We start from the raw sequence: 23,297 nt of genomic DNA, 5'->3' as shown, positions 1-23,297 counted from the left end.
TCTGCAGCTACAGAAGTTTCAAAGTTGCTAGAAAAAGAGAGTCATCCAACATTGGTTACCCTAGGCCAGTTGGAATCTCGAGTATGTTCCAAAGAAGACAGGAGACCTCTGGCAAATATTGCACCCCCTGTGCAAACAGCTATGCCAATATAGTCCTAGCTGAATGGGAAAGGCAATGGGAAACGGATACGAAAAATGAATGGAAGGAATGCATCATCTTTTACAACAGGTTTGTGGATGATGTTATATTCCTATGGAAGGGCAGTATGCAACGCCTAAATGATTTTGTCGACTATTTAACAAGTACGACTAGCTTTCTAAGATTCGAAGTGAAAACGTCAGCAAATGAGATTGAGTTCTTAGACGTGAGAATTTCAATGAATAATAGCAAAGGAATTGGCACCACTATATTCAGGAAACCAAATTGGAGGAACCATATGCTATACTACAATAGCATGCACCCGAGACATGTTTTTCAGAATATTGTTGAAAATGAAGTGACCAGGATATCCAAGCTCTGTACAGACAATGATGATTTTCTGCAGGAACAAGACAAACTCTTACAGAATTTTGCTTCAAGAGACTATAATGAAAAACAATTAGTCATGAGTAAAGGCAAAGCAATGTCCATTCGATACAACAAAGGGCAACCGTACTACTCAAAACGGAAGCAGAGTGATGTGAAGAAAGGTGGAAACAGCAACAGTCTCAGATGCATGATGACCTACAGCACTGACTCCGTTGATGTCCGTGAAACCATCAAGAAATTTTGGCCAGTCTTAACTGCTGACAGTAAAATTAAGAGAATGGTAGGGGAAACACCTAAGTTTGGTTATAAAAACAAGAAGAACTTAAAGGATTTATTGTGCAACTATGATGGAATACCTAACAAGCAGAGTACAGAAGGAGGAAATAGGTTAGGAACTTGGAAATGTGGCTTTTGCAAAGCTTGCAGCCACATTAAATGTTCCAATAGTTTTGTTCATCTGGTAACAAACAAATGCTATAAGTTCTCTGGTTTTGCTAACTGTAACAACAAGAATGTTATATATGTTGGCACTTGTAATTTGTGCCAAGCCTATTATGTAGGAAAGACCAATAGAAAGTTTAAGGAACGGATACTTCGCCACCTGTTAGACATCAAGAATAAAGTGGTAACCAATGCCCTATATGGACGTGTGTCTGAAAATCCAGGGCATTCATTTAGCTTTATGGTTATCTCAAATGTGACTACTAACCTCTGAGGAGGAGACATCATCAACAAAACTGAAAAGGAAGAAAGCAAATGGATCATGAACCTCAGAGCTAATTTATTTCCAGGGATCAACAGAGTAGTTCCTATTAAACCTATTTTGAAAGAGAGAAGCCTAATTAAGAAATGAAATGGAGGCTTAAGGAAGGCATGCATCTGATTGCTGTATGTGATTGATTGAGCAATTAAGGATCTTTATTTATCAGCAGTAAGTCACGTCTACACACTAGGATCTGAAGAATCTGAAGAAGGTTTTTTAACTGAAAGCGCTTATCCTGTTTGACCTGCAACTTGAACAGCACAATTTGTGCTTTTTATTTCTTCATTTTATTAAAGCTTACATTTTAACAGAACTTCTCAGTGAATTTTTCGTTGTTATGGAAGCCTTTTTTTCATTTTACTATTGTCTCACAAGTGGTCTCTCAAACAGGCAGTGGCAACAAAGATTTTCACTCGCTGGGGCTAACCTTGCTGTGACCTCTTTGCCTCCTACCTGGACAACAAGTGCAGCAGTTACTTTGTCCTTATCCCTTCACAGGGACAGTCACCAAGAGATGCTCTAGTCCACACTTGGTCCCTCAGTCTCCTCTATGCATTCCAATGTATTTCTGTCCTAATGAAGTTCATGCAGAAGGTCAAGAGGTGCAAGACCAGGATGATCCTCATTGCCCTGTTTTGGCCCTGGCAGGTTTGGTTCCCCTTCCTTTGGCCTCCATTTGCTACACCCACCCTGAATATTTGATCCCACTAGAGATCTTCTGAGTCACCCATCTGGGATAACTTTACTGGACCTACAAGCCCAAAAGTTAACTGCATGGTTTATCCGGTTTTAATGATAGCCTGAGATGCTAAGCTGCCTTCTCCAGTAGTTCACATAATTTCTTCTTCTTAACCAAAAAGACTTATAAAGTAAATGGAGAAGATTTTCTATTTGGGCCTTATCAAAATGACTGGACTCCTTTTCTGACCCCCTCCCTTTGATATTAGAATTTCTTTCAAAACTTTTTCACCAAGGATCTAGCTTTTCTACAATTAAACTTCAAATGGCTGCCATTTCAAATGTTCACATAGACCATAATGACATTTCCATTACTTCTCTTAGAATATCTCAAGCTTTCTTCAAAGGGGCTTTCTTTTTGCGGAGGCTTCCATTTCGAGACCCAGTTCCTCGATGGTATGTCATAATTTTGCTTCAGTCATTGACTCAGAAACCATTTGAGCCAGCAGCATCAGCTAACCTTAAGTGCCTTTCTTGGAAAACAGTTTTCCTAACTGCCATTACATCCACTAAATAAATTTCTGAATTATAACCACTCTCTTGCAAGCCACCATTTCTCATTTTCCATAAAAGCAGAGTATCATTGAGAACATATACTACCTTTCTCCTAAAGATCTCATCTGAAGCATATTTGAATCTATCCATTGATTTGGCAGTCTTTTTTTCCCAATTTTTCTAACAAAGCTGAATATATGCTTCATACCTTAGATGTTCACAGATAGATCAGATTCTACTCACACAGTACCAAAGATACTAGAATATTATACTAACTGTTTGTCTCCTAGCCAAAGCAAAATTGTGAAGTTGTCAAAAATTTAAATTTATAAGTGGCTTTCAGACTGTATTTCATTTGTATATAAAACTCAACGGTTGTCTATCTACTCAAAACCAAAAGCTCATTCCACTAGAGCATTCATGAAAAGAGCTCCCACTAATGATATTTGCACAGCAGTAACTTGGCACACGGTTCATACAGTTGTATCTCATTGCAAACTGGATGTGCAGTCTAGAGCTTGCGCATCCTTTGACTCTCTCATCAGTAATGTCCTTCCTTTTTTTTTAACACCTTTATTGAATTATCACTTGTGACAGGCAAACTTACATTTACATAAAAGTAATCAAACCATATTAACAACTTCTTATTTACAAGCATTATACAGTATATCGTATAATCACAGCAACATTACACAAATTATTAAACTTCTGCCGTCTCTTAAATCTCATTCCTCCTTCAAAACATTTTTCTGCATATATTGCCACAATTTCCATTTTTTTCTATGTTATTTATTCCTACTCAGTTCTACAGATCCCACTTCCTGTTCTTTTATCTCTTGTTAAAATATTCACTAATTCAAGTATAGTTAGTGTTTGATTTCCATTTTATAGTAATTGCTTTTTTTGGCAGCCACCAGAATTAAGCTTAATAAGGCCTTACTGTATCTAGACATTTTAGATCCTGTATCCCAGCTCAAAAAATAATTTCCTTAGCAACACTCATTTGTTCCTCTAGTATTCCTGACAGAGTACTCTGTAGGGAATTTTTTAAGTCTGCCAACTCATTACACTCCAGCAGCGGGTCTACTTCAAAACACTGAAATCTCATAACATTGAATTCAAAACACCCGAGACCATGACATCGAAAACCCAAAACAACGAAACCTCAGAACACTGAAACATTGCATTATAAGATTGAAAACTTCAACGCACATGTAAATAACATCCCCCTCCACCTAAAACAACACCAAACTAACAAGCACAGGTTTTGCTATGTTTCAGCAGGGGGACAAGACCCTCTGCACCCCCTATGTGGGGGAGCTCTGTCCCCCAACCCCCCCCCCCATAAATTTAATATACCAAATCCAAGATCACACTTTAGAGGAAAAAAGATAATTTCCTAACCTCACTGTATCGCGTTCACCATACAGAATGTAGACATAATGTCTAAATCACTTACCTGTATGACTTAAAAACACGTACAGATTGGTGAAATAAACACTTTTTCCCCTATTCACTTCTCAGAACACTAACTTTCATAACACCCCTGGGGGGGGTGCAGGGGCGCTTCCCCTCCATGCAAAAACATAGTAAAAAGTGTGTTTCTTATTTTGGTGGTGTTATAGGTGGAGGGGATGTTATTTACATGTGAGTTGTAGTTTTCTGTGTTATAATGCACACTTTCAGTGTTCTGAGTTTTCATTGTTTTGGGTTTTTGATGTTATGGTCTCAATGTTTTGAATTTCAGTGTTATGAGATTTCAATGTTTTGAAGTAGACCCCCAACAGCATATGCTTGCAGATACATTTTTCATCCCCATCACACCTCCAACATTTACCATCTACCCGAGGAAAAATTCTTTGGCATCTCCTTGGGTTATAAAACTGTCTATGCAAGCACTTCCAGGAAAAAATCCTAAATATTCTAGATTTTGTTACATGTTTTGGAGCCATACTGATGTCCTCCCACTGTTTCTTTGGGAACTGCATATCTAAGCTCTCTTCCCAATCTTTTCTGACCTCTTCTGATTTATTCCTATAGTTATCGTGCAATATTTTGTCTACTAATTATCTTTTTTAACAGCAACATCTGTTCTAGATTCAATTAAAAACTCAACCCCCATCACAGATCTTTAATTTTGGATTCCCATATCCGTTTCTCTTTATCTGTACTCTGATATCGATCCCTGATAGGGAAGGCAATCACTAGCCTGCAGCCCAAATTTCTTCTTGGCCTCTACCCGTTATATTACCTCTCCCTCTCTAATTATTTGTTCCCAATAACTTGGTTCCTTTGCCATCTTCCGCCAGTAAATTCCAGCCCCCTCTTGCCTATTCTCTGTACCTCTAATTCTTCTTCTGGCAGAATCTCCTTTCTTCATTCCCATATTGGCTTAGTTCCTGGTATACGAGGAATGTCCTTCCTTGATGCCACCCAGGTTCCTTTTAGGCTGCTTAACAATCTGTCCGAAATGTTGAATTGGACAAAAGCAGACATTGGATATGAAAGTTATGTACTTACCATAACAACAGATCCATGCTGTCTCATTTTCATCCAGTTAAACATGCCTCCCTCCTTCCAAACTGCCATCTCCCAACTTCAGTTTTTTGGACAGGCCTCAATCATGGCTCTGTTATCTTGAGGTCACATTTCCCATCTTCACATATTTTAGTAAGCTGTTAATTTTATTCTGTAGGAGGTTTTATACTTATCAAGTTGTTTTTTTCAATATGGCTAGTAAAGTTAAGTAAACTCATCTAAGGTAATTTAGGTAAAAGAAGGGAATTGTGGGCAGGGGAGGAGTCAAATCTTTGGATCCAAAGCTGCCAAAGAAGGTGCTAATGTCTGATCCAGTTGGATATGACAACCCAAATGTTGAACCGGACAAAAACGAGACAGCATTGATGTATCATTATGGTAAGTACATAACTTTCATTTCTCTTTTCCTTTGGAAATGGACAGCAGCATTTAGCACAAGCTTCTTCATGGAATTAATCTACTCACAGAAGATCAGGTTGTTTCATACACCCCACCCCAAATCAACTTCAACTGAGTGCCCGAATGATAAGGTCTTATTTTCCTTTTGGCACCTGTTTATTGAGGATGTGCAGCAGTTAATAATGGAGGGAAGAAAGTCTGCTACTAGAAAGTCGTATATTAGCAAATATAAAATGTTTTCTAGTTGGTGCCAGCAATGAAAATGTGACCAGTACCTATTCAGGGCTATCTGTTCTCTGATTTTACAATATTTGTGTGAGCTGCTTTCCTGTGATCTTTCTTATTCCTCCATTTATTGGCCATTTCTACATATCTGCCCATGGATCCTCTTTCTCTCTCATGTCAAAAACTTTTTGAAAGGGGTTTTGCAAGAGGCCTTCAAGAAAACCAATGGGATACATCTTGGGATCTTTATTTTGTGTTAAGAAAAGCAAACGCTTGCTCTATTTGAGCCAACTAATCTGAATGACATCATGTCCTTAACATGAAAAACAGTTTTACTGATTGCTCTGACCTCTACAAGGAGAGTGTCCAAGTTGCAAGCTCTTATGGTGAGTGCATCCTAACTCATTTTCCACAGAAGCAGTTTCTTTGAGAACTAATCTGTCTTTTATGCCTAAAGTGGTATCCCAAGTTTACTGTGAGCCAAACAATCCACCCCCGGTGTTCTTTATGATCTTAAAAATGAGGAAGAAAGGATACTCCATACCTTAGCTCTCCATGGACAAGTCGGGTGCTACATTGATTGAATTAAATCTTTCACGTCTTTGGATCTGCTGTTCTTTTCTTGTAAAGGTAAGGAAAACAACCTGTATTAATACCAACTATTTACAAATGGTTGCCCAAGGCTATTACTGTTTTTTATACTCACCACAACAAAACTATTCCAGGCAGGGCCATGACTTCATCTATGGCTTTTTAGAAAGGGTAGGATTCTATAAATATTTTAGAACCTGCAACTTGGTCCTCTGTACATACTTTTAAAAAGCACTGTAAGCTTGATTCCTTCTCTATGGACAGTTCTCAAGGGGAGCCTGGACTTTCTCCTTCAACCAAAGAGGTGCTCTGCTGGACATGTATGGAATAGACTGCCCATACATGTCAAGCAGAGCACCTCTTTGGCCCTCTTCAAAAGGAACCTTGACGATTGGATGGGAGAAAGGAAATTCACCCCAGGGATCACATCAGTCGCCCTGCTAGACTAGGGTCCAGGGAAGAAATAGCCAGGGAATTGTTATGGCTAGGCTTGTATAGGCCCTAGGGCCAATAGCCTAGTACCAACCTATGAACCTCAAATAATGCAGTAATTTAAGATAATCTTTCTATATAGCTAAGGCTCTGGCTTTTTGATTATTTACTGCTTAGCGACTGCATTTTCGCCTGTTTATACAGCTCTGCATTCTATTTAAACTGTTTTTGTGTTGATTAACTGTTTTGCACTTTTAAAAAAGTTATTTGTTGCTCAATTTTTACCTGTAGGCTAACACACTCAAGTGAGCTAGCCGTTTAAAAGCATTTATAGCATTTACTGTCTGTTTTTCCTCTGTTTTCTGCAAAAAAAAATCTTGTTTACTGAACTAGAATAGTCCAGTCTTCAGAGTTTGCTGATCTCTGGGCTTTGGCTTGGTTCCTGTGCTATTCCATATCCTTATTTGGATAAAGGGAAGCTTCTTTGTTCACCAGTGGGAGTAGGGAGCACTGAGCAGCCTATTTGTCCCTAGAGCAGTGGTTCCAGCCAGAAACTTGTAGTCTGTTGGCCATTTTGGGTCAATTCCTAGCTCTTTTCAACCCCCTGCTATAAAGCCCGCTTTAGCACGCTTTTGTGTGATTTAGCGCGGAGTTGCCCATAGAGCACCATCGGGCAGCGCCGGTTAAACTATTTCTGGCTCCATAAAGTGTGCTCTTCAATTTTTCCCTTAGAACTTCTCTACTTGCAATCTAAACAGTCTATTCTCCATCTCAAAAGCTCAGCACTTGCTCCTAAAGCATTTTTATATAGGTAAAGTACTTGTATACTAAACAAAGTACTACATTAGCCTAGAATCCCCTTGAGTACCCATTTCCCTATAGGTCCCTTCTGACTCAGTTACACAGCAAACTTTTTCACTTTTTCTAGCATGTCGAAGGGTCAGTTGCTCCTGTTCAGCTGGTGAATCTGGGCATCTTGAGGCAATGTTACAATTGCCTCATGTACACAGACAAACCCACTCCTTCTCCCACAAAACACAAATACATGTGAGAGATGCAACTATATAGCCAAACTGGAGGCTGAGCTCTCTCAACTCAGGACTGGCAAGACCAGACAGGAGGAGAAGGAAACCATGCACACCACAAACCCAGTTTCACATAGAACTATCGCAACTGCAGAACAAACACATAAACACACAAAGACATACTCGGAGGCAAGGATCAAAAATCTACCAAAACTACAGAGGCCTCCAAAGCAGACACCCAAGCAACTGCCACCTCAAGACATAAGACATGCAACACATAGTTCTCAAAGTCAGTGTGCTAAACAGTCACAGCCCTTAAGGCCAAACACAATGCCAGACACACTTGTTATAGGTGACTCCATAGTCAGACACACTGACGTCCCACTCACCAGACTGAACAAGGAAAAGATCACAGTAAGCTGCCTGTCAGGCACTAGAATCCGCCACATAACACAAGCACTCAGGTCACTCCACAGCAAGTACAAGTATGACTCAGTCATTGTCCATGCCGGTGTGAACGACCTGAGTCCCTGGACTACATGAAAAGAGACATAGAGGAGCTCTCAGATTATGTAGCCCAGGCCGGTATGACCCTGACCCTGACCCTGAGCAGTATCCTACCCTCACCAAGAATGATGCCACAATACAGAGACAAAATGATCAGCTTTAATAATAATTACTGGTGTCATTCAATGTCTGTCTGCCTGGGATGACATGCTTGACAACACCTGTCACCGGATATTGGCAAAAGCTCTTGCCACCCCCATAGTGCCTTTTTAGGCAAGGCTCAAATGATAAACCTCTAGAAAACAAAAATGGAGAAAACTAAGGGTAATACTGCTCAATGCCAGAAGTCTAAACTTCAAGATGCAAAGCCCTCCTCAGTATGGAGAACATCGATGTCTGTGCTGTGACTGAAACCTGGTTCAAGGCTCCTGAGAGCACCCCAGCACTATCAGGTTATACCTCATATCATGCAAAATCCAGACCGACCACAAAAGGAGGGTATCCATATTCATAAAGGATACCCACACCTCCAGGTTAGTGGCAACACACGAAGCATCGGAGACCATCCAGGTGCAATTAACCATAGGTAAAACTGCCCTACAGTTTGTAACATGCTACAGACCACCTTCTCAAACTCAGGAAACCCACACAGCCTTCCTGAAGACACTGGAGAGTATGAATGTCTCTCCAAACACCATCATATTTGGTGACTTCAACTACCCAAACATAGACTGGGAACATTACTCAAGCCCCAACACCCTAGCCCAAAGGTTCCTGGAGTTCATAAACTCAAATGCTATGGAACAACTAGTCACCATTCCCACAAGAGGAGAAAATATACTAGACCTGATCATCACAAACATGGGGACAAAATGCTCCACACCGGAAGTATATCCCTCATTGGTGAGATCAGGCCATAAATTAATCTCACTGGAGATCCACATCCACCCCAGCAAAGACCACAGTGAAGAACTTCTCAAAAGCAAACTTCACACTTCTTAAGACTGGAGTGGTATCCTTCAAGGCCCCCGAGCCAGTGGAAACCACAACCCACAACCCACGCTGCTGAAACCCTTACAAATGCCTTCTACGAGCACCTCCAGGAATGTATGGATCAAGCAATCCCTAATAAAATCAAGACCCTTTCCACCAAAGGCAGGTGGACCCCAGCTATAAACAAACTCTACAACAAGAGGAGAAAGCTACTACATGACAGAGCAAAATCCCTAAAAGGGAAGGTATCTCTGATCAATACTAGCAAAAAACTACGATCACTCATAAAATCATCCAAGGCCAACTTTGAGAGAAAAATCGCTAATGACACAAAAGACAATCATAAGGCCTTCTTTAGCTATGTTAGAAACCTGGGTGGAAACTCCCAGATATGCTCAGAATTAGTCCAAAATGATAAAAAAATCACTGAACCCACAGACATTGCCAACATACTGGCAGACAGGTTCAGTGCAAATTTCTCCCTCAAAGGAGAAATATCTATCCCACCAGAGTCTAGCCTCCCAAACATCTCAGATGCCCAGGTGAGAGCTGCTCTCTAAAGCAAAAACACAGCATCAATGGGACAACTCAATGAGGAACTAAACCCACACATAAGGCTGCTGTTTAATCTTAGCCTTACTACAGGATATGTGACCCAAAGAATGCAACTGTGGTCCCACTCCACAAAGGCGGTGCTTCTACGGACCCTGGAAATTACCGTCCCATAAGCGCCTTGTCTGCAAAGCTATGGAGAGGATCATAATGGAACTCATAAATAAAGACATTGGGGACCTACAGACACTGGATTCTACCCAATTTGGCTTTGTCAAGGGCAGATCCTGTCTCTTGAACTTGGTCGACTTTTTCGAAACAGTCACTAAGGCCATTGATGAGGGTAAGGCAGTTCACACAGCCTACCTTGACCCAAAAAAGCGCTCGACACAATACCCCACTCGGGCATCATAGAAAAGCTCACCAGCTTAGATGTAAACCCATATGTCACAAGATGGGTTGCAAACTGGCTCAAGGACAGAACACACAAGGTTAGAGTTGCTGGTGCCATGTCAGACTCTAAGCCGGTGGTGTCCCACAGGGCTCAGTCCTGGGCCCCCTCTTGTTCGGCATTTATTTTTCTGAAGTGCAGGCAAACATAGGGGGATTGTGGCTAACAAAATTTGCAGATGACTGCAAACTGGGCACCATAATTGACACTCCATCAGACACAGACATCCTCCAGAGAGGTCTCATAGAAATGGATAACTGGTGCCAGAGCCATGGCCTTAAGCTAAATGCCAAAAATGTATATTCATACCCTTTGGGAAAAACAAGGTAACCCCTAATTACCACATAGGTGATAATCCATTAAACAATTAAGAAGTTATCAGGGACCTGGGGACCCAAGTTGACAGTAACCTCTCTTTTGACACTCACATTGCCAAAGTGGTTAGGAAGACCTTCTACATTGCCCACCTGATCATGAAGGGATTCACATCCAGATCAGGAGAGGTCATTGTACCCCTGTACTCTTCACTTATCAGACCAATGATTGAGTACAATGCCCCATTCGGAATGTAGACACCTGCAGCAGTTGGAAAGACCCCAAAAGTTCCTCACCAAAAGGATACTCAAACATAGGTCATACGATGCCCGACTGAAGAAACTCCAGCTCTATTCAGTCGCATACCGCCTGCTCAGAGGTGATCTGTGCCTGACATACAAGGCCATGTCCAACCCGAATTAATGGACATGCTCCACCTCAAAAATCCAAATCCACCAGAGCCACGAGAGCAAGAGACTTAAACCTCAACACGGATATAAATAGGACGTGCTGGAGGGACAGATTCATCACCCAGAGACTCCCTACACTATGGAACAGAATCCCAGTCCATGTGAGGCAGAGCTCCTCACTGACTCTGTTCAAGAGAAATCTTGACGAGTGGATGGGAGATGGAATCATCTCTGTATCACTGCTGGACAGAGGCACAGCAAACTAATGGGTATAGTATTCTCATCCTAAGGGGTGGTGAAAGCCACACACACTCTGGCTAGGCTTATAATTGCCCTAGGGCAGATAGCCTAGTATGAACCTATGAATATGATGAGCATAGTACAGTTGTGTAAGTAAACTTACCATAACTATAGATGTTCAAATGATCACAGATGCAGTAGCCGCTGCCTCCCTCCACCTATTTTTTGGTGTGATGTTTGTCAGAGTATGGTTGTTTATTTTTTATTCTTCCTAGCAGTATCCTTTCAGGGCTCAGCCTCCTTCTCTTTGTTGTCAGGAAAGCTCTGAAGGGCTTGGTGCCCAGACTTGTCCTTTAGTGAGCTCAGTTCATGCTGGCTGACAGTTTGGACATCTGGAAGGTTTCCTGAAGCTTTGAAACCTGAACAGCTGTTATATCATTGGCAGGATATAATCAATATAGTTGAGGCTATTGCAGGATTTATCATTCGAACATCTACTGTTATGTTAAGTTTACATACGCAACTGTACTTTCTCCTTTCTGAACTTGAATATGGCCTTCCAATTTTTATTTCTGCCTCCAAAAAACATTGCCACACACCAGACTATCTCTAGCACCATATGCCAATTCATTACAAACTCATCTCTCTAGGAATATCACTGCATCACCCTACAAAAATAAAAATGGCTATCCATAAAACAAAGATCTAACGTACTTTTAGGCTCCCAACTCTAAAAACTACTCCAACTCCACACATTTGTTGTAGCCAGACTTCATGAAAAAAAAAAGAACTTCTCATACAACCTGAGACACTACTCACAAGCTACACAAACTAATTTCTTCCAGAACATGCTTTCTGCTCTCAAGCACCTACTGTTTTTCAAGATCTCATCCCCAACATAGAGGAAGTCAGCTCTTATTCTAAATTCAGAATGCAACTCAAAAACAGTTTTTCATCCAAGTCAAGTGCTCCTGCTTCATTACAGGACATATCACCTAACAGATCTCTTTTCTAAGTCTCATCTCCTGTCTCAAGTTTTACTGAAGACTGGCTCAGTTTAGAAGCTAATGTATATATTCTACATTACATTCTGCTTAATTGTAAATTGCACTGTGCTTTTTCACTAGAATGTATATCTGCAGTTTTTTTTTCTGTGTAAATAATTTGAACTACTCTGTTATTGCTTACATTTCTACATTTTTTGTTTGTGAGATGTTTTGTATTTCACCCAGGCTGAGTCTGAAAGTGGTCAATATTGGTCAGTGCACTACCCTGGTAAACCAATATAAATAAATAAACAAATTCCACTCATTAGAGCTTGTGTTTAAACAGTGTTGACTCAGAGTGCTCTAGCACCAACGTGATTACAAAAAGTGTAAAATAAAATAAAAATTGAAATGCTGATGTACAGATGAGAGCCCCAGGCCAAACATTTGCACTATGAGCTGTCAGTACCACCAAATTCACACCATTTCACTTGTCTGCCTAAATGATAAATTATGAAAAAACGCATAGATTTGTATATGGATGCATGTGAGCGTGTCTGTGTCTGCAGTGGCATGAGTGCTGTGATACCTTGTTGATTAACACAAGTAGTCCATTGGCAGCCTACAGACACTGAACCCATCCTAGTTTAGTTTTGTTAAAAGAAGGTCATGCCTACTTAACTTGGTAGATGTCTTTGAGAGAGTCACCAAGGCAATGGATGAGGGTAAAACTATGCATACCACCTACCTAGACCTGGTTCAGGCATGTGATACAGTACCCCTCTCTGGTGTTGTTGACAAACTCACAGAACTAGGCATAAATCCCTACATAACTCACTGGATTGCCAGCTGACTCACAGATAGCACCCAAGAAGTCAGGATCCGTGAGGCTACCTCCACCAAGAGACCAGTGGAGTATCTCGGGGCTCAGTGCTGGACCCGCTGTTGTTTGGCATCTACTTCTCAGAGGGCAGTGCTAATGTCAAGGGCCACGTCTGAGAGGGCAGTGCTAATGTCAAGGGCCTCTGTCTCACCAAGTTTACAGATGACTGCAAATTAGGAGCTATCATAGGATTTTCCCCATGGCACTAACATCCTGCAGGAAGGTCTAACACAGATAAATGACTGGTGCCAAAGCCACAAATTAAAACTCAATGCCAAGAAGTGCATTATAGCGCCTTTTGGGGAAATGTCCATCCTGATTAATTACTCCAACGATAAGACACCCCTAAGAGTTGACCCAGAAGTTAGGGCTCTGGAAGCATGTAGACAGTACTCTGGCTTTTGAACAACACATAGCCAAGTTAGTAAGAAAATCATTCTATGTAGCCCAATTTATAAGTTTGGGGATGGCATCCATGTCAAGGAAGTTATAGTACCACTTTACTCAGCCCTTATCAGACCCCTCATTGAGTACAATGCCCTCTTCGACATGTACCTCACCATGCATATGCAACAGTCGGAATGCCCACAGAGGTTCCTTACCAAGAGTATTCCTGGTATTAACATGTTGTCCTATACAGATCACCTTAAAGCCCCATCTCTCTACTCAGTCTTCTTGTGGTTGGTTACTGAGAGGTGATCTATGTCTGGCATGTGAGGCATCCTCAGATTGATTGATTGATTGATTATTTCATTTATTTTGTTTACCGGGTATTGTCTGACTGGGCACGAGTCCCGTTTTCAGCAGAGGCCCGGGGAGAAAAGCGCCACATCTACAATAACACACTTGAACATACATTATGAACACGTTTTATTTAAACAATGTGTAGGGCAAAAAATCAGTACAGCAGCTGACCAGATACAATCATTACAAAAACAGTTTTAACAATAACTAGAGATTGAGGTTACAGCATGATTTAGTGAGAGAACCGTGCTGCAGCTTGTCAAAAAGTGAAGCATACAGAATAAGAGTATAAAGAGCAAAGTAGTATATGCCATTACAATTAGTAGCTAAACTAGAGTGTAAAGCAACACTTGCTAGCAGAATAACAGAATTACAGATAGTAAGGTACTTAATGGAGACATGTAAAATAGTAGTAGGTGGAGTAACATGGGGAATGACAGGAGCAGAGCCAATGTTTGGTTAGATGTTCCTTGAGAGAGTGTTTAAAGTCATGTATGCTAGGGTTGTTAGCTGTAGATTGAGGAAGAGTGTTCCAGACTTTAGCAATATTATAGGAGTAGAGTGCAGTACCTTGAGAGTTGTGGGTTGAGTTACTTTTAGCATTAGTTTATTAAAGGAACGTAGTGTTCAAGAGTTGCTGTTAAGCTGTATCAGGAACTGAGCGATGGGCATTCTTTGGTGTGTGAATTATTTTTCGGGCTATGAACAGTTGGTTTAGTTTTAGAAGGTTAGGGAGTTCCAACTGAAAAATTATATGACGTCTTGCTGTTTTTTTTTTTTGCTGTTACTTGCATGTACATGCATGCATACTGTTTATTGTGATCAACTAGTCTTATTACTGTATTGTACTAAGTACAATAAATACACTAAAACAAACTGCTTTAGTTAGTAAACTTTACTGTTACATTTTCCTTTTGGATCTACAAGCATGCAACACAGATGCTGTCAGCTCTCTGGCAAATTCCCAAAGCTTGTTTATACACTCATATTTATACCAAAAAGTCTGATATTTTTTCTCAAAGTCTGATGTATAACAGTTCTTTCTTTGTATAACAGTTTTCCTTTATTCCCTTGTCCTTGGTTCTTTGTGGTCTGATTCATGGAAACTCAGTCGTGCATTATCTGAAACGTGGTGTTCCAGCACTATCTGAAACTTGATGTTACATCTCTTTTCTTTGTTGATGTCCTTTCAGCTGCCATCTGCACAGTTATTTTTACAGACTTTGTTTCTCAATAACATACTCCTTTACATGGATGCCAAAATCTAATTAAGCTATGCCAGCACACTTAATACTTTTATATTTTTCAGAATTTTATACTATTTCTAAATTAACCCTTTATATTTCATATCATTCTTGCAACTTTTTATTTAAACTAATAATCATGCTAGCAACAGTTACTATTATTCTTTCACCAACCATTTGAGTTGTGTGAGGACTGAGCAGTGGTGTGTTCTGTAGGGGTGGCCAGTAGCAAATTTGGCTATTTTATTATAGCATGTTTCAAGATTATGTAGGTCTGATTTGTGAATATTTGTAAATACTTGGGAGCCGTAGAGGAGGGATGAAAGGAGGTGAGATCGGTCAGGGGCTAGTCTGGCAATTTTGGAAAGGTAAGGTTTAATTCTGTATAGGGTGCCTAGTTTGGAATGGACTTTTTTGATGATGAGGGAGATGTGGGTGTCAAACCTTAGATTTTCATCAGTTGTGATACCGAGAAGTTTTGTATGGTTAGTGGGTTCTATTATGGTTCTGTTGGTGGATAGGATTGACAGTGTGCTCAGACATGTTTTGGGTTTGTTCTAACTGAAGGTGATTAACTTGGTTTTGTTGCGGTTCAGTATAGGTTGGTGAGGTAGTTTTCCATGTCTTGAAAAGATTTTTGCATTTTTGTTTGTAGATCCTGTGGGGTGGGGGCTGAGCAGATTAGAGTAGAGTCGTCTGCATACCGGACGATGCAGGTGTCTTGAGATGCAGAGCTGAGGTTGTTAGTAAAAACTGTAAATAGGAGGAAGCCAAGTGTGGATCCTTGGGGTACTCCTTCAGTGATGGGTAGTAGTAGTGGGGACAAGGTGTTATCCCATGTGGAGGCTTGTTGCAGGTTAGAGAGATAACTGTGGAACCAGGACAGGTCTGATGTGTTTAGGCCAAGGAATGATTGTTTGTTTAGTAAGATTTGGTGGGGGACTGTGTCAAAGGCTTTTGACATGTTTAGAAATGTGGAAGAGATTATTTGGCCTCTGTTTATAAGAACTTGAATGGTGTTTGTGAATGACAATAGGGCAGTGGTGGTACTATGTTTAGGCCTGAACCCATGTAGTGTGGGGGAGAGGAGTTTGTGATTGAGGGGGTGGGTGAGGAGTTGGGAGTGAATGCATTTCTCTAAGATCTTGGCTAGAGGGGAGAGCATGGCTATGGGAGTGTAGTTAGTTATTTCTTTAGAGGGACCGCCTTTGTGTAGTGGAATGATGTGGGATATCTTCCAAAGTCGGGGACATAATTTTCTGAGATTGAGCAGTTAATCAGGATTGATATAGGATAGGCCATTGAGGGGGCTGCAATTTTAAGGAATTTGTTAGGTAGTCAGCAGCTAGACAGCTGGGTTTGAGCTTGGAGAGGAGCGATTTTATGTAGCTGGATTGGATTGGTGTGAAGGACAGTGGTGTGGGGGAGTTGGTAGAGGGGAGGGATACAGTGAGAGGTTGGTTGAATTACCTAGTAGTGATGTGATAGAGTTAATAAAGTGGGTATTAAATTGTGAGGCTATCGGATCCATAAATTTGGTGGTGGTAGGTGTGGGGGTAGGACTATGGCCTAGGTTGAGGAGATTAACGTTTTGCCAACATTTCCTGGGGTTATATTGGTTGGATTGCTGACATGAAAGGAAGTAGCTTTGCATGTCTGTTTTTATTTGTTTTTTAGCCTGGTTATGAAGTTGCAAATATGTTTGGGTTGTTGTATTTTTGGTAGTATGGTATGCAGACCATGCTCTTATCACGTAGCTTCATCAGTGCTATGGTATCTTTATGGGTGCTAAGTTTTAAAGTATATTAAGAAACATATTGTTGAAGTAAAGGACAGTCTGATCTAGAGGGAGGTATGTAAGAGGTGACCAATTGCTTTGTTGAAGTAAGAGATTGAAGGTGGAGGGGGAGAAAGTGTTTTTATTCCTGACATATTTATATATTACGTTAGTGTGAGTCTGCATTCGTTTTCTGTACAGGAAAGTAGGTGAGTGGTCACTGAGGTAGTCTGGTAGGCAGCCTGATATGTAACCTAGATTGGGTTTGTTAGTCAGTACCCATCCAGTGTGGACTGCTTTTTTCAGTGTTTGTCAAGGCGTGTAGGACAGGATATGATTTGGGTGAAGTTGAAAAGATTTAAGAAATCAGGTGGGTTGTCTGAGTTGCAGGAGTGCCAGTCAAGGTTGAAATCCACAAGGATGATAGTTTCCTGGGTAAAGGTATTAGATCCAGCTCTGATGGGCCTTTTGCTCTTCCATAAAATGACTAGCACCAGAAACACCATATCCAAAGATTTAAACTTTGCTTGCGACATAAGTAGATCATGCTGGCAGGACAAAGTCAAAGCTTCTCCACGCTCTGGAATAGGCTCCCCATCCATGTGAAGCAGAGTCCATCCGTAACCCATTTCAAATATAACCTTGACCATTGGATGGGAAATCAAAAATTTACTTACATATGGGCACACACCACTTTGACCCACATGTGTCTCATAGACAGAGGCCAACAGTAAGTATTCCCTAACATACCCACCCCACTAAACCTTTAGCAACCTCCTAACATACCTTTCAAATAGATGCCCATATTACATAGGGACATAATTGGGTTTGGTTGTGTGGCTAGGGTTATAAAGGCCTTGTGGTGGTCATTAACCTAGTATATACCTATGAACCTAGCTTATAGGAATGTGTCTTAAAAATACAGAAAATGTTTGCAGTGTATTTTATCTACTGGCCATGCAAATTAAAACTGACTATATTTTGTATGTTGAACTATAGGGTAACCTAAAATTTGCAGCAGATGGGGATGTGACACTGATTGAGAACAGCAAGGTGGTCTCTGTTATTGCTGAACTGATTGCCACTAAATCAGATCATGTTGAAAAAGCCCTTCTGTACCGCACAGTGGCCACAGGACGTGACATCATTGACAAGCAGCACACTGTGCAAGAAGCCTGCTATGGACGGGATGCATTTGCAAAGGTAAATCCTTTAAGAATTTTAATGGTATTCCAACATTGGCTAGTGTGTATATCCGTGTTAAAATAGTTTTGTATTGTCTTGAGAAATTCATCAAAATAACTACAGTAATTTAAGCAGTTTGTAAATAAGGATATATTTTTAATGACATCTTCCTATATCTAGGAAGATGGATACTGCTTCCTTCAGATTTTTTTTTTACATTGGCATTCAGGTAGACATATGGCTTATTATGCTGGCTGCTGATGCACAAAAAAAAATCCTTGTAGCCTAACATAAGTGAAGAAGATGAAAGAAAAATAATATTTTTTGTTTTTGTGGGATGAGCATAGTCTCTATTCCCCTAACAAAGCACATGAGTAGACTATATATTTTTCTCGAGTGGGATCAAAGGTAACCTCTCCAAACCTTACAATAAGACATAATGAAGAGGGTAGGGCTAATGTAAGTCATCTGGGGTGGGGTTATAGAAGCACAATACACAAATTAAAAGGTGGAAAATAGCTTAGAGATGCTCATGTGTTTCTTGCCTACATTGATAAAACATGATTTTGAGCTTATCTCATTGTTATCTAAACTTATTTTCAGTAGGCATTTAGTAAATAAGTGACAAAAAATGGTAATAAATGCACTATACTGTCTTAGACTGTTGTCAGGATTGAAGTTGTGATATGACCCACAAGAAGTCAGAATAATAAAGCAGGACTAGCTCTGTATTACTAGGATGTCATAATAGACTGTGATGCAAAACTTAAACATAATATGAACATTGCAGCAGAAAGAATGTTGAAAATTAATTTGAAAGGCTTGCTTTAAAAAATTGCATGCATCAAGTTTGAAACTGGATATAAAGTGCAAAAACTCTCCTATTTTCTCTCAGCACAGTTTTATAGTTGTACTTCATTTTGGATTCACACTGTAACCAGTCAGGCATAATTCATTTTTGTATTTCAGTTTATTCCTGTTACAAATATGACTGGGTTTCTCCAATCATAATTCAGTTTTAGTATATTTTGGACGTGGAGGTCGGGACTCACTTCGTGAGCTTTGCTTCGCACTGCTCTGCTCTCAAGGTGAATTTCTTGACATTCGTGTGTCAGTAATATAAGTTGGTTATGGTTCTGTAAGTGCAATGTAATCCAGTTGATGGGCGTCTACATTTAGCATGCTTAAATTTTAGCAAGATATTGGATTTTTAACTGTATAAATGAGAGTAGGTGTTAGAAACCACTTGGTGCATTTGATTCACAGCTGCTTCGGAAAAAAAAAACTGAAATGCAGGAGTGACCAAAACTAGAAAATGGAGGTTTGCAGGGATAAGCTGCACTGGAAAATGGAAGGATGAGTTAGATGGGATGATGTAGGGGGGGATGAAATGATGCAATGGTGAGCAGCACTGGAAAATGCAGGGAAGCAGTGGTGATGTATGCTGGAAAATTATTAGTTCAGGGTGCTTCACACTAGAAAGTAGAGTGGTGCATTGGTGATATGTGCTGGAAAATGGAGGGTGTAGGAGTGAGCTGCAGTGGAAAAATGGAGTGGTACAAGTATGAGCTGTGCATAGAGGACGGGGGTGACTAGTGGTGTACTGCAGTAATCAGCAGTGGGGACCATTCTGTTTCAAATATTTCAGCACAAGTCAGTGTGAAATATATTTTACAGATGACTGTTATATAGCACCTAGGATTTCTAAGGGAAAGGGCTTACAGAATAAAAATTGTGAGAATAAGTTAAAGCATGCCATCTGAGGTTTAATGCAGATTTAATTGAATATATATGTATTATCAGTGCACAAGTCCAGTTAGAGGTTAAGTAGAGAGTTATGATGAAAGGACAGGATTTTGGGGATAATTACAATTCCTTGTCTCAGTTGTTTGGTATACTGCTTAAGTATGGAAGTATAGGCAGATAAGATATTCGGATAAACATCCAGAAGGGTAGAATCCACATCATATGAGACAATAATGCTTCACTTTGGGGTCATTTGTTAGACCTTTTTCTGTTTTAGAGACCAGTACAGATTAAGGTACACCTTAGTGGAAGGGTGTACAAGGAAATTCATAATAGTTGATGAATTACATAACTGAAGTTGTAAGGAGAATTTGAATAGTCTGAGCTTTTTCATGAAGGGTAATAAGTAGGACTATGGAAGAGATGACATGGTCTCAACACACATGCACAAAGTGATGAGTTTAATGGGTGGAGTAGGTTTGGAAGACAGAACTGGACATAAGTAGCAGATAAGAACGTTACATTAATCATTACATGAAAGAAAATAAAGTAATATCTGATGTTGTCTTTTTCATTCTTCCTCGTGACTGGGTTACGGGTCCGAGCCTTGGATCCGACTCTACCACATTTTCACAGACTCAGGTTCCAGCCTTGAGCTCCTCCCAACTACCTCACAATGCTATACACTGTACTCAACCTCCCCAGATCTCGTTTGCCACCATCACTGGCAGACGTGGTTCTCCAGTCTGTGTTTTCTAATCCCTGTTCAGCAGTCAAGTAGAATTTATTAAATCTTTCTTCCCTGTATTCTAACTTTTCACCTCATACCTCCCCTCCCACTTGTTTTCTCTGGCATTAATGCTTTATTTATTTATTTTTTGGTGCCTTAACAGCTCTTCCTTCTTCTGCCTTCTTAGTCCCTTTTGGGATATCTCTAGTTAACTTCCTTTCCTTTCTTATTAAAAAAAAAATAGTGCTAGAAGTAGTGTAGGTAGTTGAATTTCTAGAGTCTTTATCTAACAGTTAACTTGCTTTTTCTGGGCTATAGTGGATTATTATTATTATTAGTATTATTATTATTATTATTACTACTATTATTATTATTATGTCTGACAGACCTGCTGAGTTTGTGTTGTTCAGAATGTGGGCACAAAATCCCACATAATGACGTGCATGTGTTTATTGTTTAAGTGCTGAACATCTGCAGTCAGTCTGTGACATCTGTGAGAGCTTTAACCCCAGAGCCATAGCCAACTGCAGAAATAAGTTTATTCTTTGAGGACTATTTTCTTCTTCCTCTTCATCAGGGGCTTAAACCCCCCTCAAAATATCTCTCAGCTCTTCTGACCCGAAGAAGTTCCCCCATAAGATTTTGAGGGCCACTTCAGAGCACCTGCAAAGGTATCTAAACCTTCAGATCCAAAGTCGTTGGACCCGAGGACTATTTTTGGCTCCTGTAGATCCTGGATGGCTTCCCTCAGAGCTGACAGGAAATACGATCAATTCCCCTAGACCTTCTGCTTCTTCCTCAGATCCGAGAGTCCAGAGCCAAACTCCTGATGTGTCCATTATGTCAGTGTCTGACCTTACCAGCAAAAGATTTTCAAACTCCCACCAGACAGTCAAGACCAGAGTCAGTGGCTTCCTCCACATCCTCTAGGAGCCTTTTTGAGAAAGATGTGGGCAGGTTGATGTGGAAGTTCCTCAGAGCTCAGATTTAGAAGGGTTTTTACATACTCCATCCAATTTCGGATCAGTGAATGCTCCAGTGTCCCATGCCAGATCTCCTTCTGTGATCCGACCTTCATTTCCGAGCCCCAGGATCATGGACACCTGAGAGAGTTGGCCTTGGATCTGTGGAAATTGGTTTTCTCGACTCTGATTGTTACCCTGACTGGCTCTGCTCTGAAATCCTCAGATCAGAGCAGGTCTCGGATCCCTGGTGTCAGCATCGGATCTGGGGGTAGGGGTTTGGCTCCATCATTATCAGAGCCATCCCTTCGGCTTTTTGGCACTTAACAGCTCTGGTCTGATTCTCCCTGGAGACCTCAGATCCATGAGTGCCTCTCCTCTTTCCTGCACAGCTGCTTCAGCTCCAAGAGGGTTGGAGAGGGTGTTTCCAGGTATGTCGGCCTTCCAGGTGGTGGAAAGATTCTGCTGTTCCCACAGCGATTCGACTTCTCAGCTCTGTGATCCTCTCCATTGTCCCTCATTGGATCTAACTTCTGAGCCCGTTATACCTATTCAGGCTCAGCCTACCTCGACAAGCCCCTAGAGGGAGCCCCCTCTTCTTCCAATATATCTCCCCTGATCATCCCTCAGAGGAGCTCCGTCACAAGAAGACGTGCAAAAGGAGGCACATAGACTCCCCTCTGGAGTCTCTCACCAAGGACACAGACTTTGATGAGGGAGAGGGATCCCCACAATCACCAAGGAAAGACATCTCCTTTAGAGACGTACTAGAAATCCTTAGACAACGAGGTGGTTTGTTAGCCCAAAATCCTTCTTCTGCAGAGTCTGTGTTTTTGGAGGCTTTTTGTACAGGCCCATCTTCATGTTGGGTGAACCCCCCCCCGACAGCTGATCTTATAGATTTGGTGACCCGTCGGGCCTGGAAGGAGCAAGACATGGTTGAATCAATAGTGAAACGTCCAGTCAAGTTTCTTTCTCCCCCCAAAGACAGCCTTTACTGGACCAAGGGCATACCTGTAGATGCTATGGTTGTAGCAGTAGCTACCAAAAAAGAGCTAGGTGAGCAGAGCTCAATTGTCCATCTGCCGAACAGGGAGTCCAGTGCATTGGACAGGTTTGGTAAGTGCGTTTGCGCCTCAGCTACTTTCTCACTGACAGCATTAAGTTATTTGGCATATCTTACTAGCTTGCAGAGAGATCTGGTTAAGGGACTGTCTAGCAGAGACCATTTTGATGGAGGACTTCAAGAAAGTATCTCCTGAATTGGCTACTCTCTCCTCGCTGTCTTACTCCTCTATGAGGCTCATCTCACATTCAGCAGAAGGTTCTTCATGGGCAGCCAGCTCAGGCATTGCTATCAGCACACATGCCTGGATGAGGCTTTGCGACTTTGTGGAACCTTTCAAGGTATCCTTTGTTAAAGCCCCCTTTGATGGCTCAACTTTGTTCGGGTCTTCAGTCTAAGATACTCTGACCCACAGCAAAAAGGAAGAAAAGACTCTTTCTGCCGTAGGGATCATGTTTTCTACCCCTCAATGGACTTTTTCAAGGAAACCAATGAAGTGATAAGAAAACCTGGTTTTGAAAATCCCAAGGGTCTTTCCAAGAGCAAAGCTGGGATTCTTCCTCCAAGGGCAGAGGAGGAGGTTTCAACAGGAGATGCCACCCCAGAGGCAGAGGGGGAGTCTGCAGAATCAGGGCTTTAGGGAACCTTTCTCTGATAAGCCCTACCAACACTTCTGAAGCTCTGCCCAACTGCTCTACTCTGGTGGCAGTCAGGGGTCATTTCTTGCTACACCCACATGCCTGGACTGAAATGACTACAAATATATGTGTA

At 41.0% G+C, this 23,297-nt stretch overlaps 1 protein-coding gene across 1 annotated transcript in view; it reads left to right on the top strand.

The window, feature by feature from the left end:
* The window catches only part of MYO1D (myosin ID), a 2,136,961-nt gene that overhangs the window by 755,077 nt on the left and 1,358,587 nt on the right, over positions 1–23,297 (top strand). Inside the window, exon 8 of the mRNA XM_044055239.1 lies at positions 17,837–18,040. Within this exon, the coding sequence (XP_043911174.1) occupies positions 17,837–18,040 (204 nt within the window). The remainder of the gene's footprint in view (positions 1–17,836; positions 18,041–23,297) is intronic.

This window comes from Protopterus annectens, chromosome 13.part0 (assembly GCF_019279795.1).
Source record: "Protopterus annectens isolate FY-2018-M chromosome 13.part0, PAN1.0, whole genome shotgun sequence".
Lineage (NCBI taxonomy): Eukaryota > Metazoa > Chordata > Ceratodontiformes > Protopteridae > Protopterus > Protopterus annectens.
Note: the sequence above shows the minus strand (reverse complement) of the source record. Positions and strands in the feature narration are given on the sequence as shown.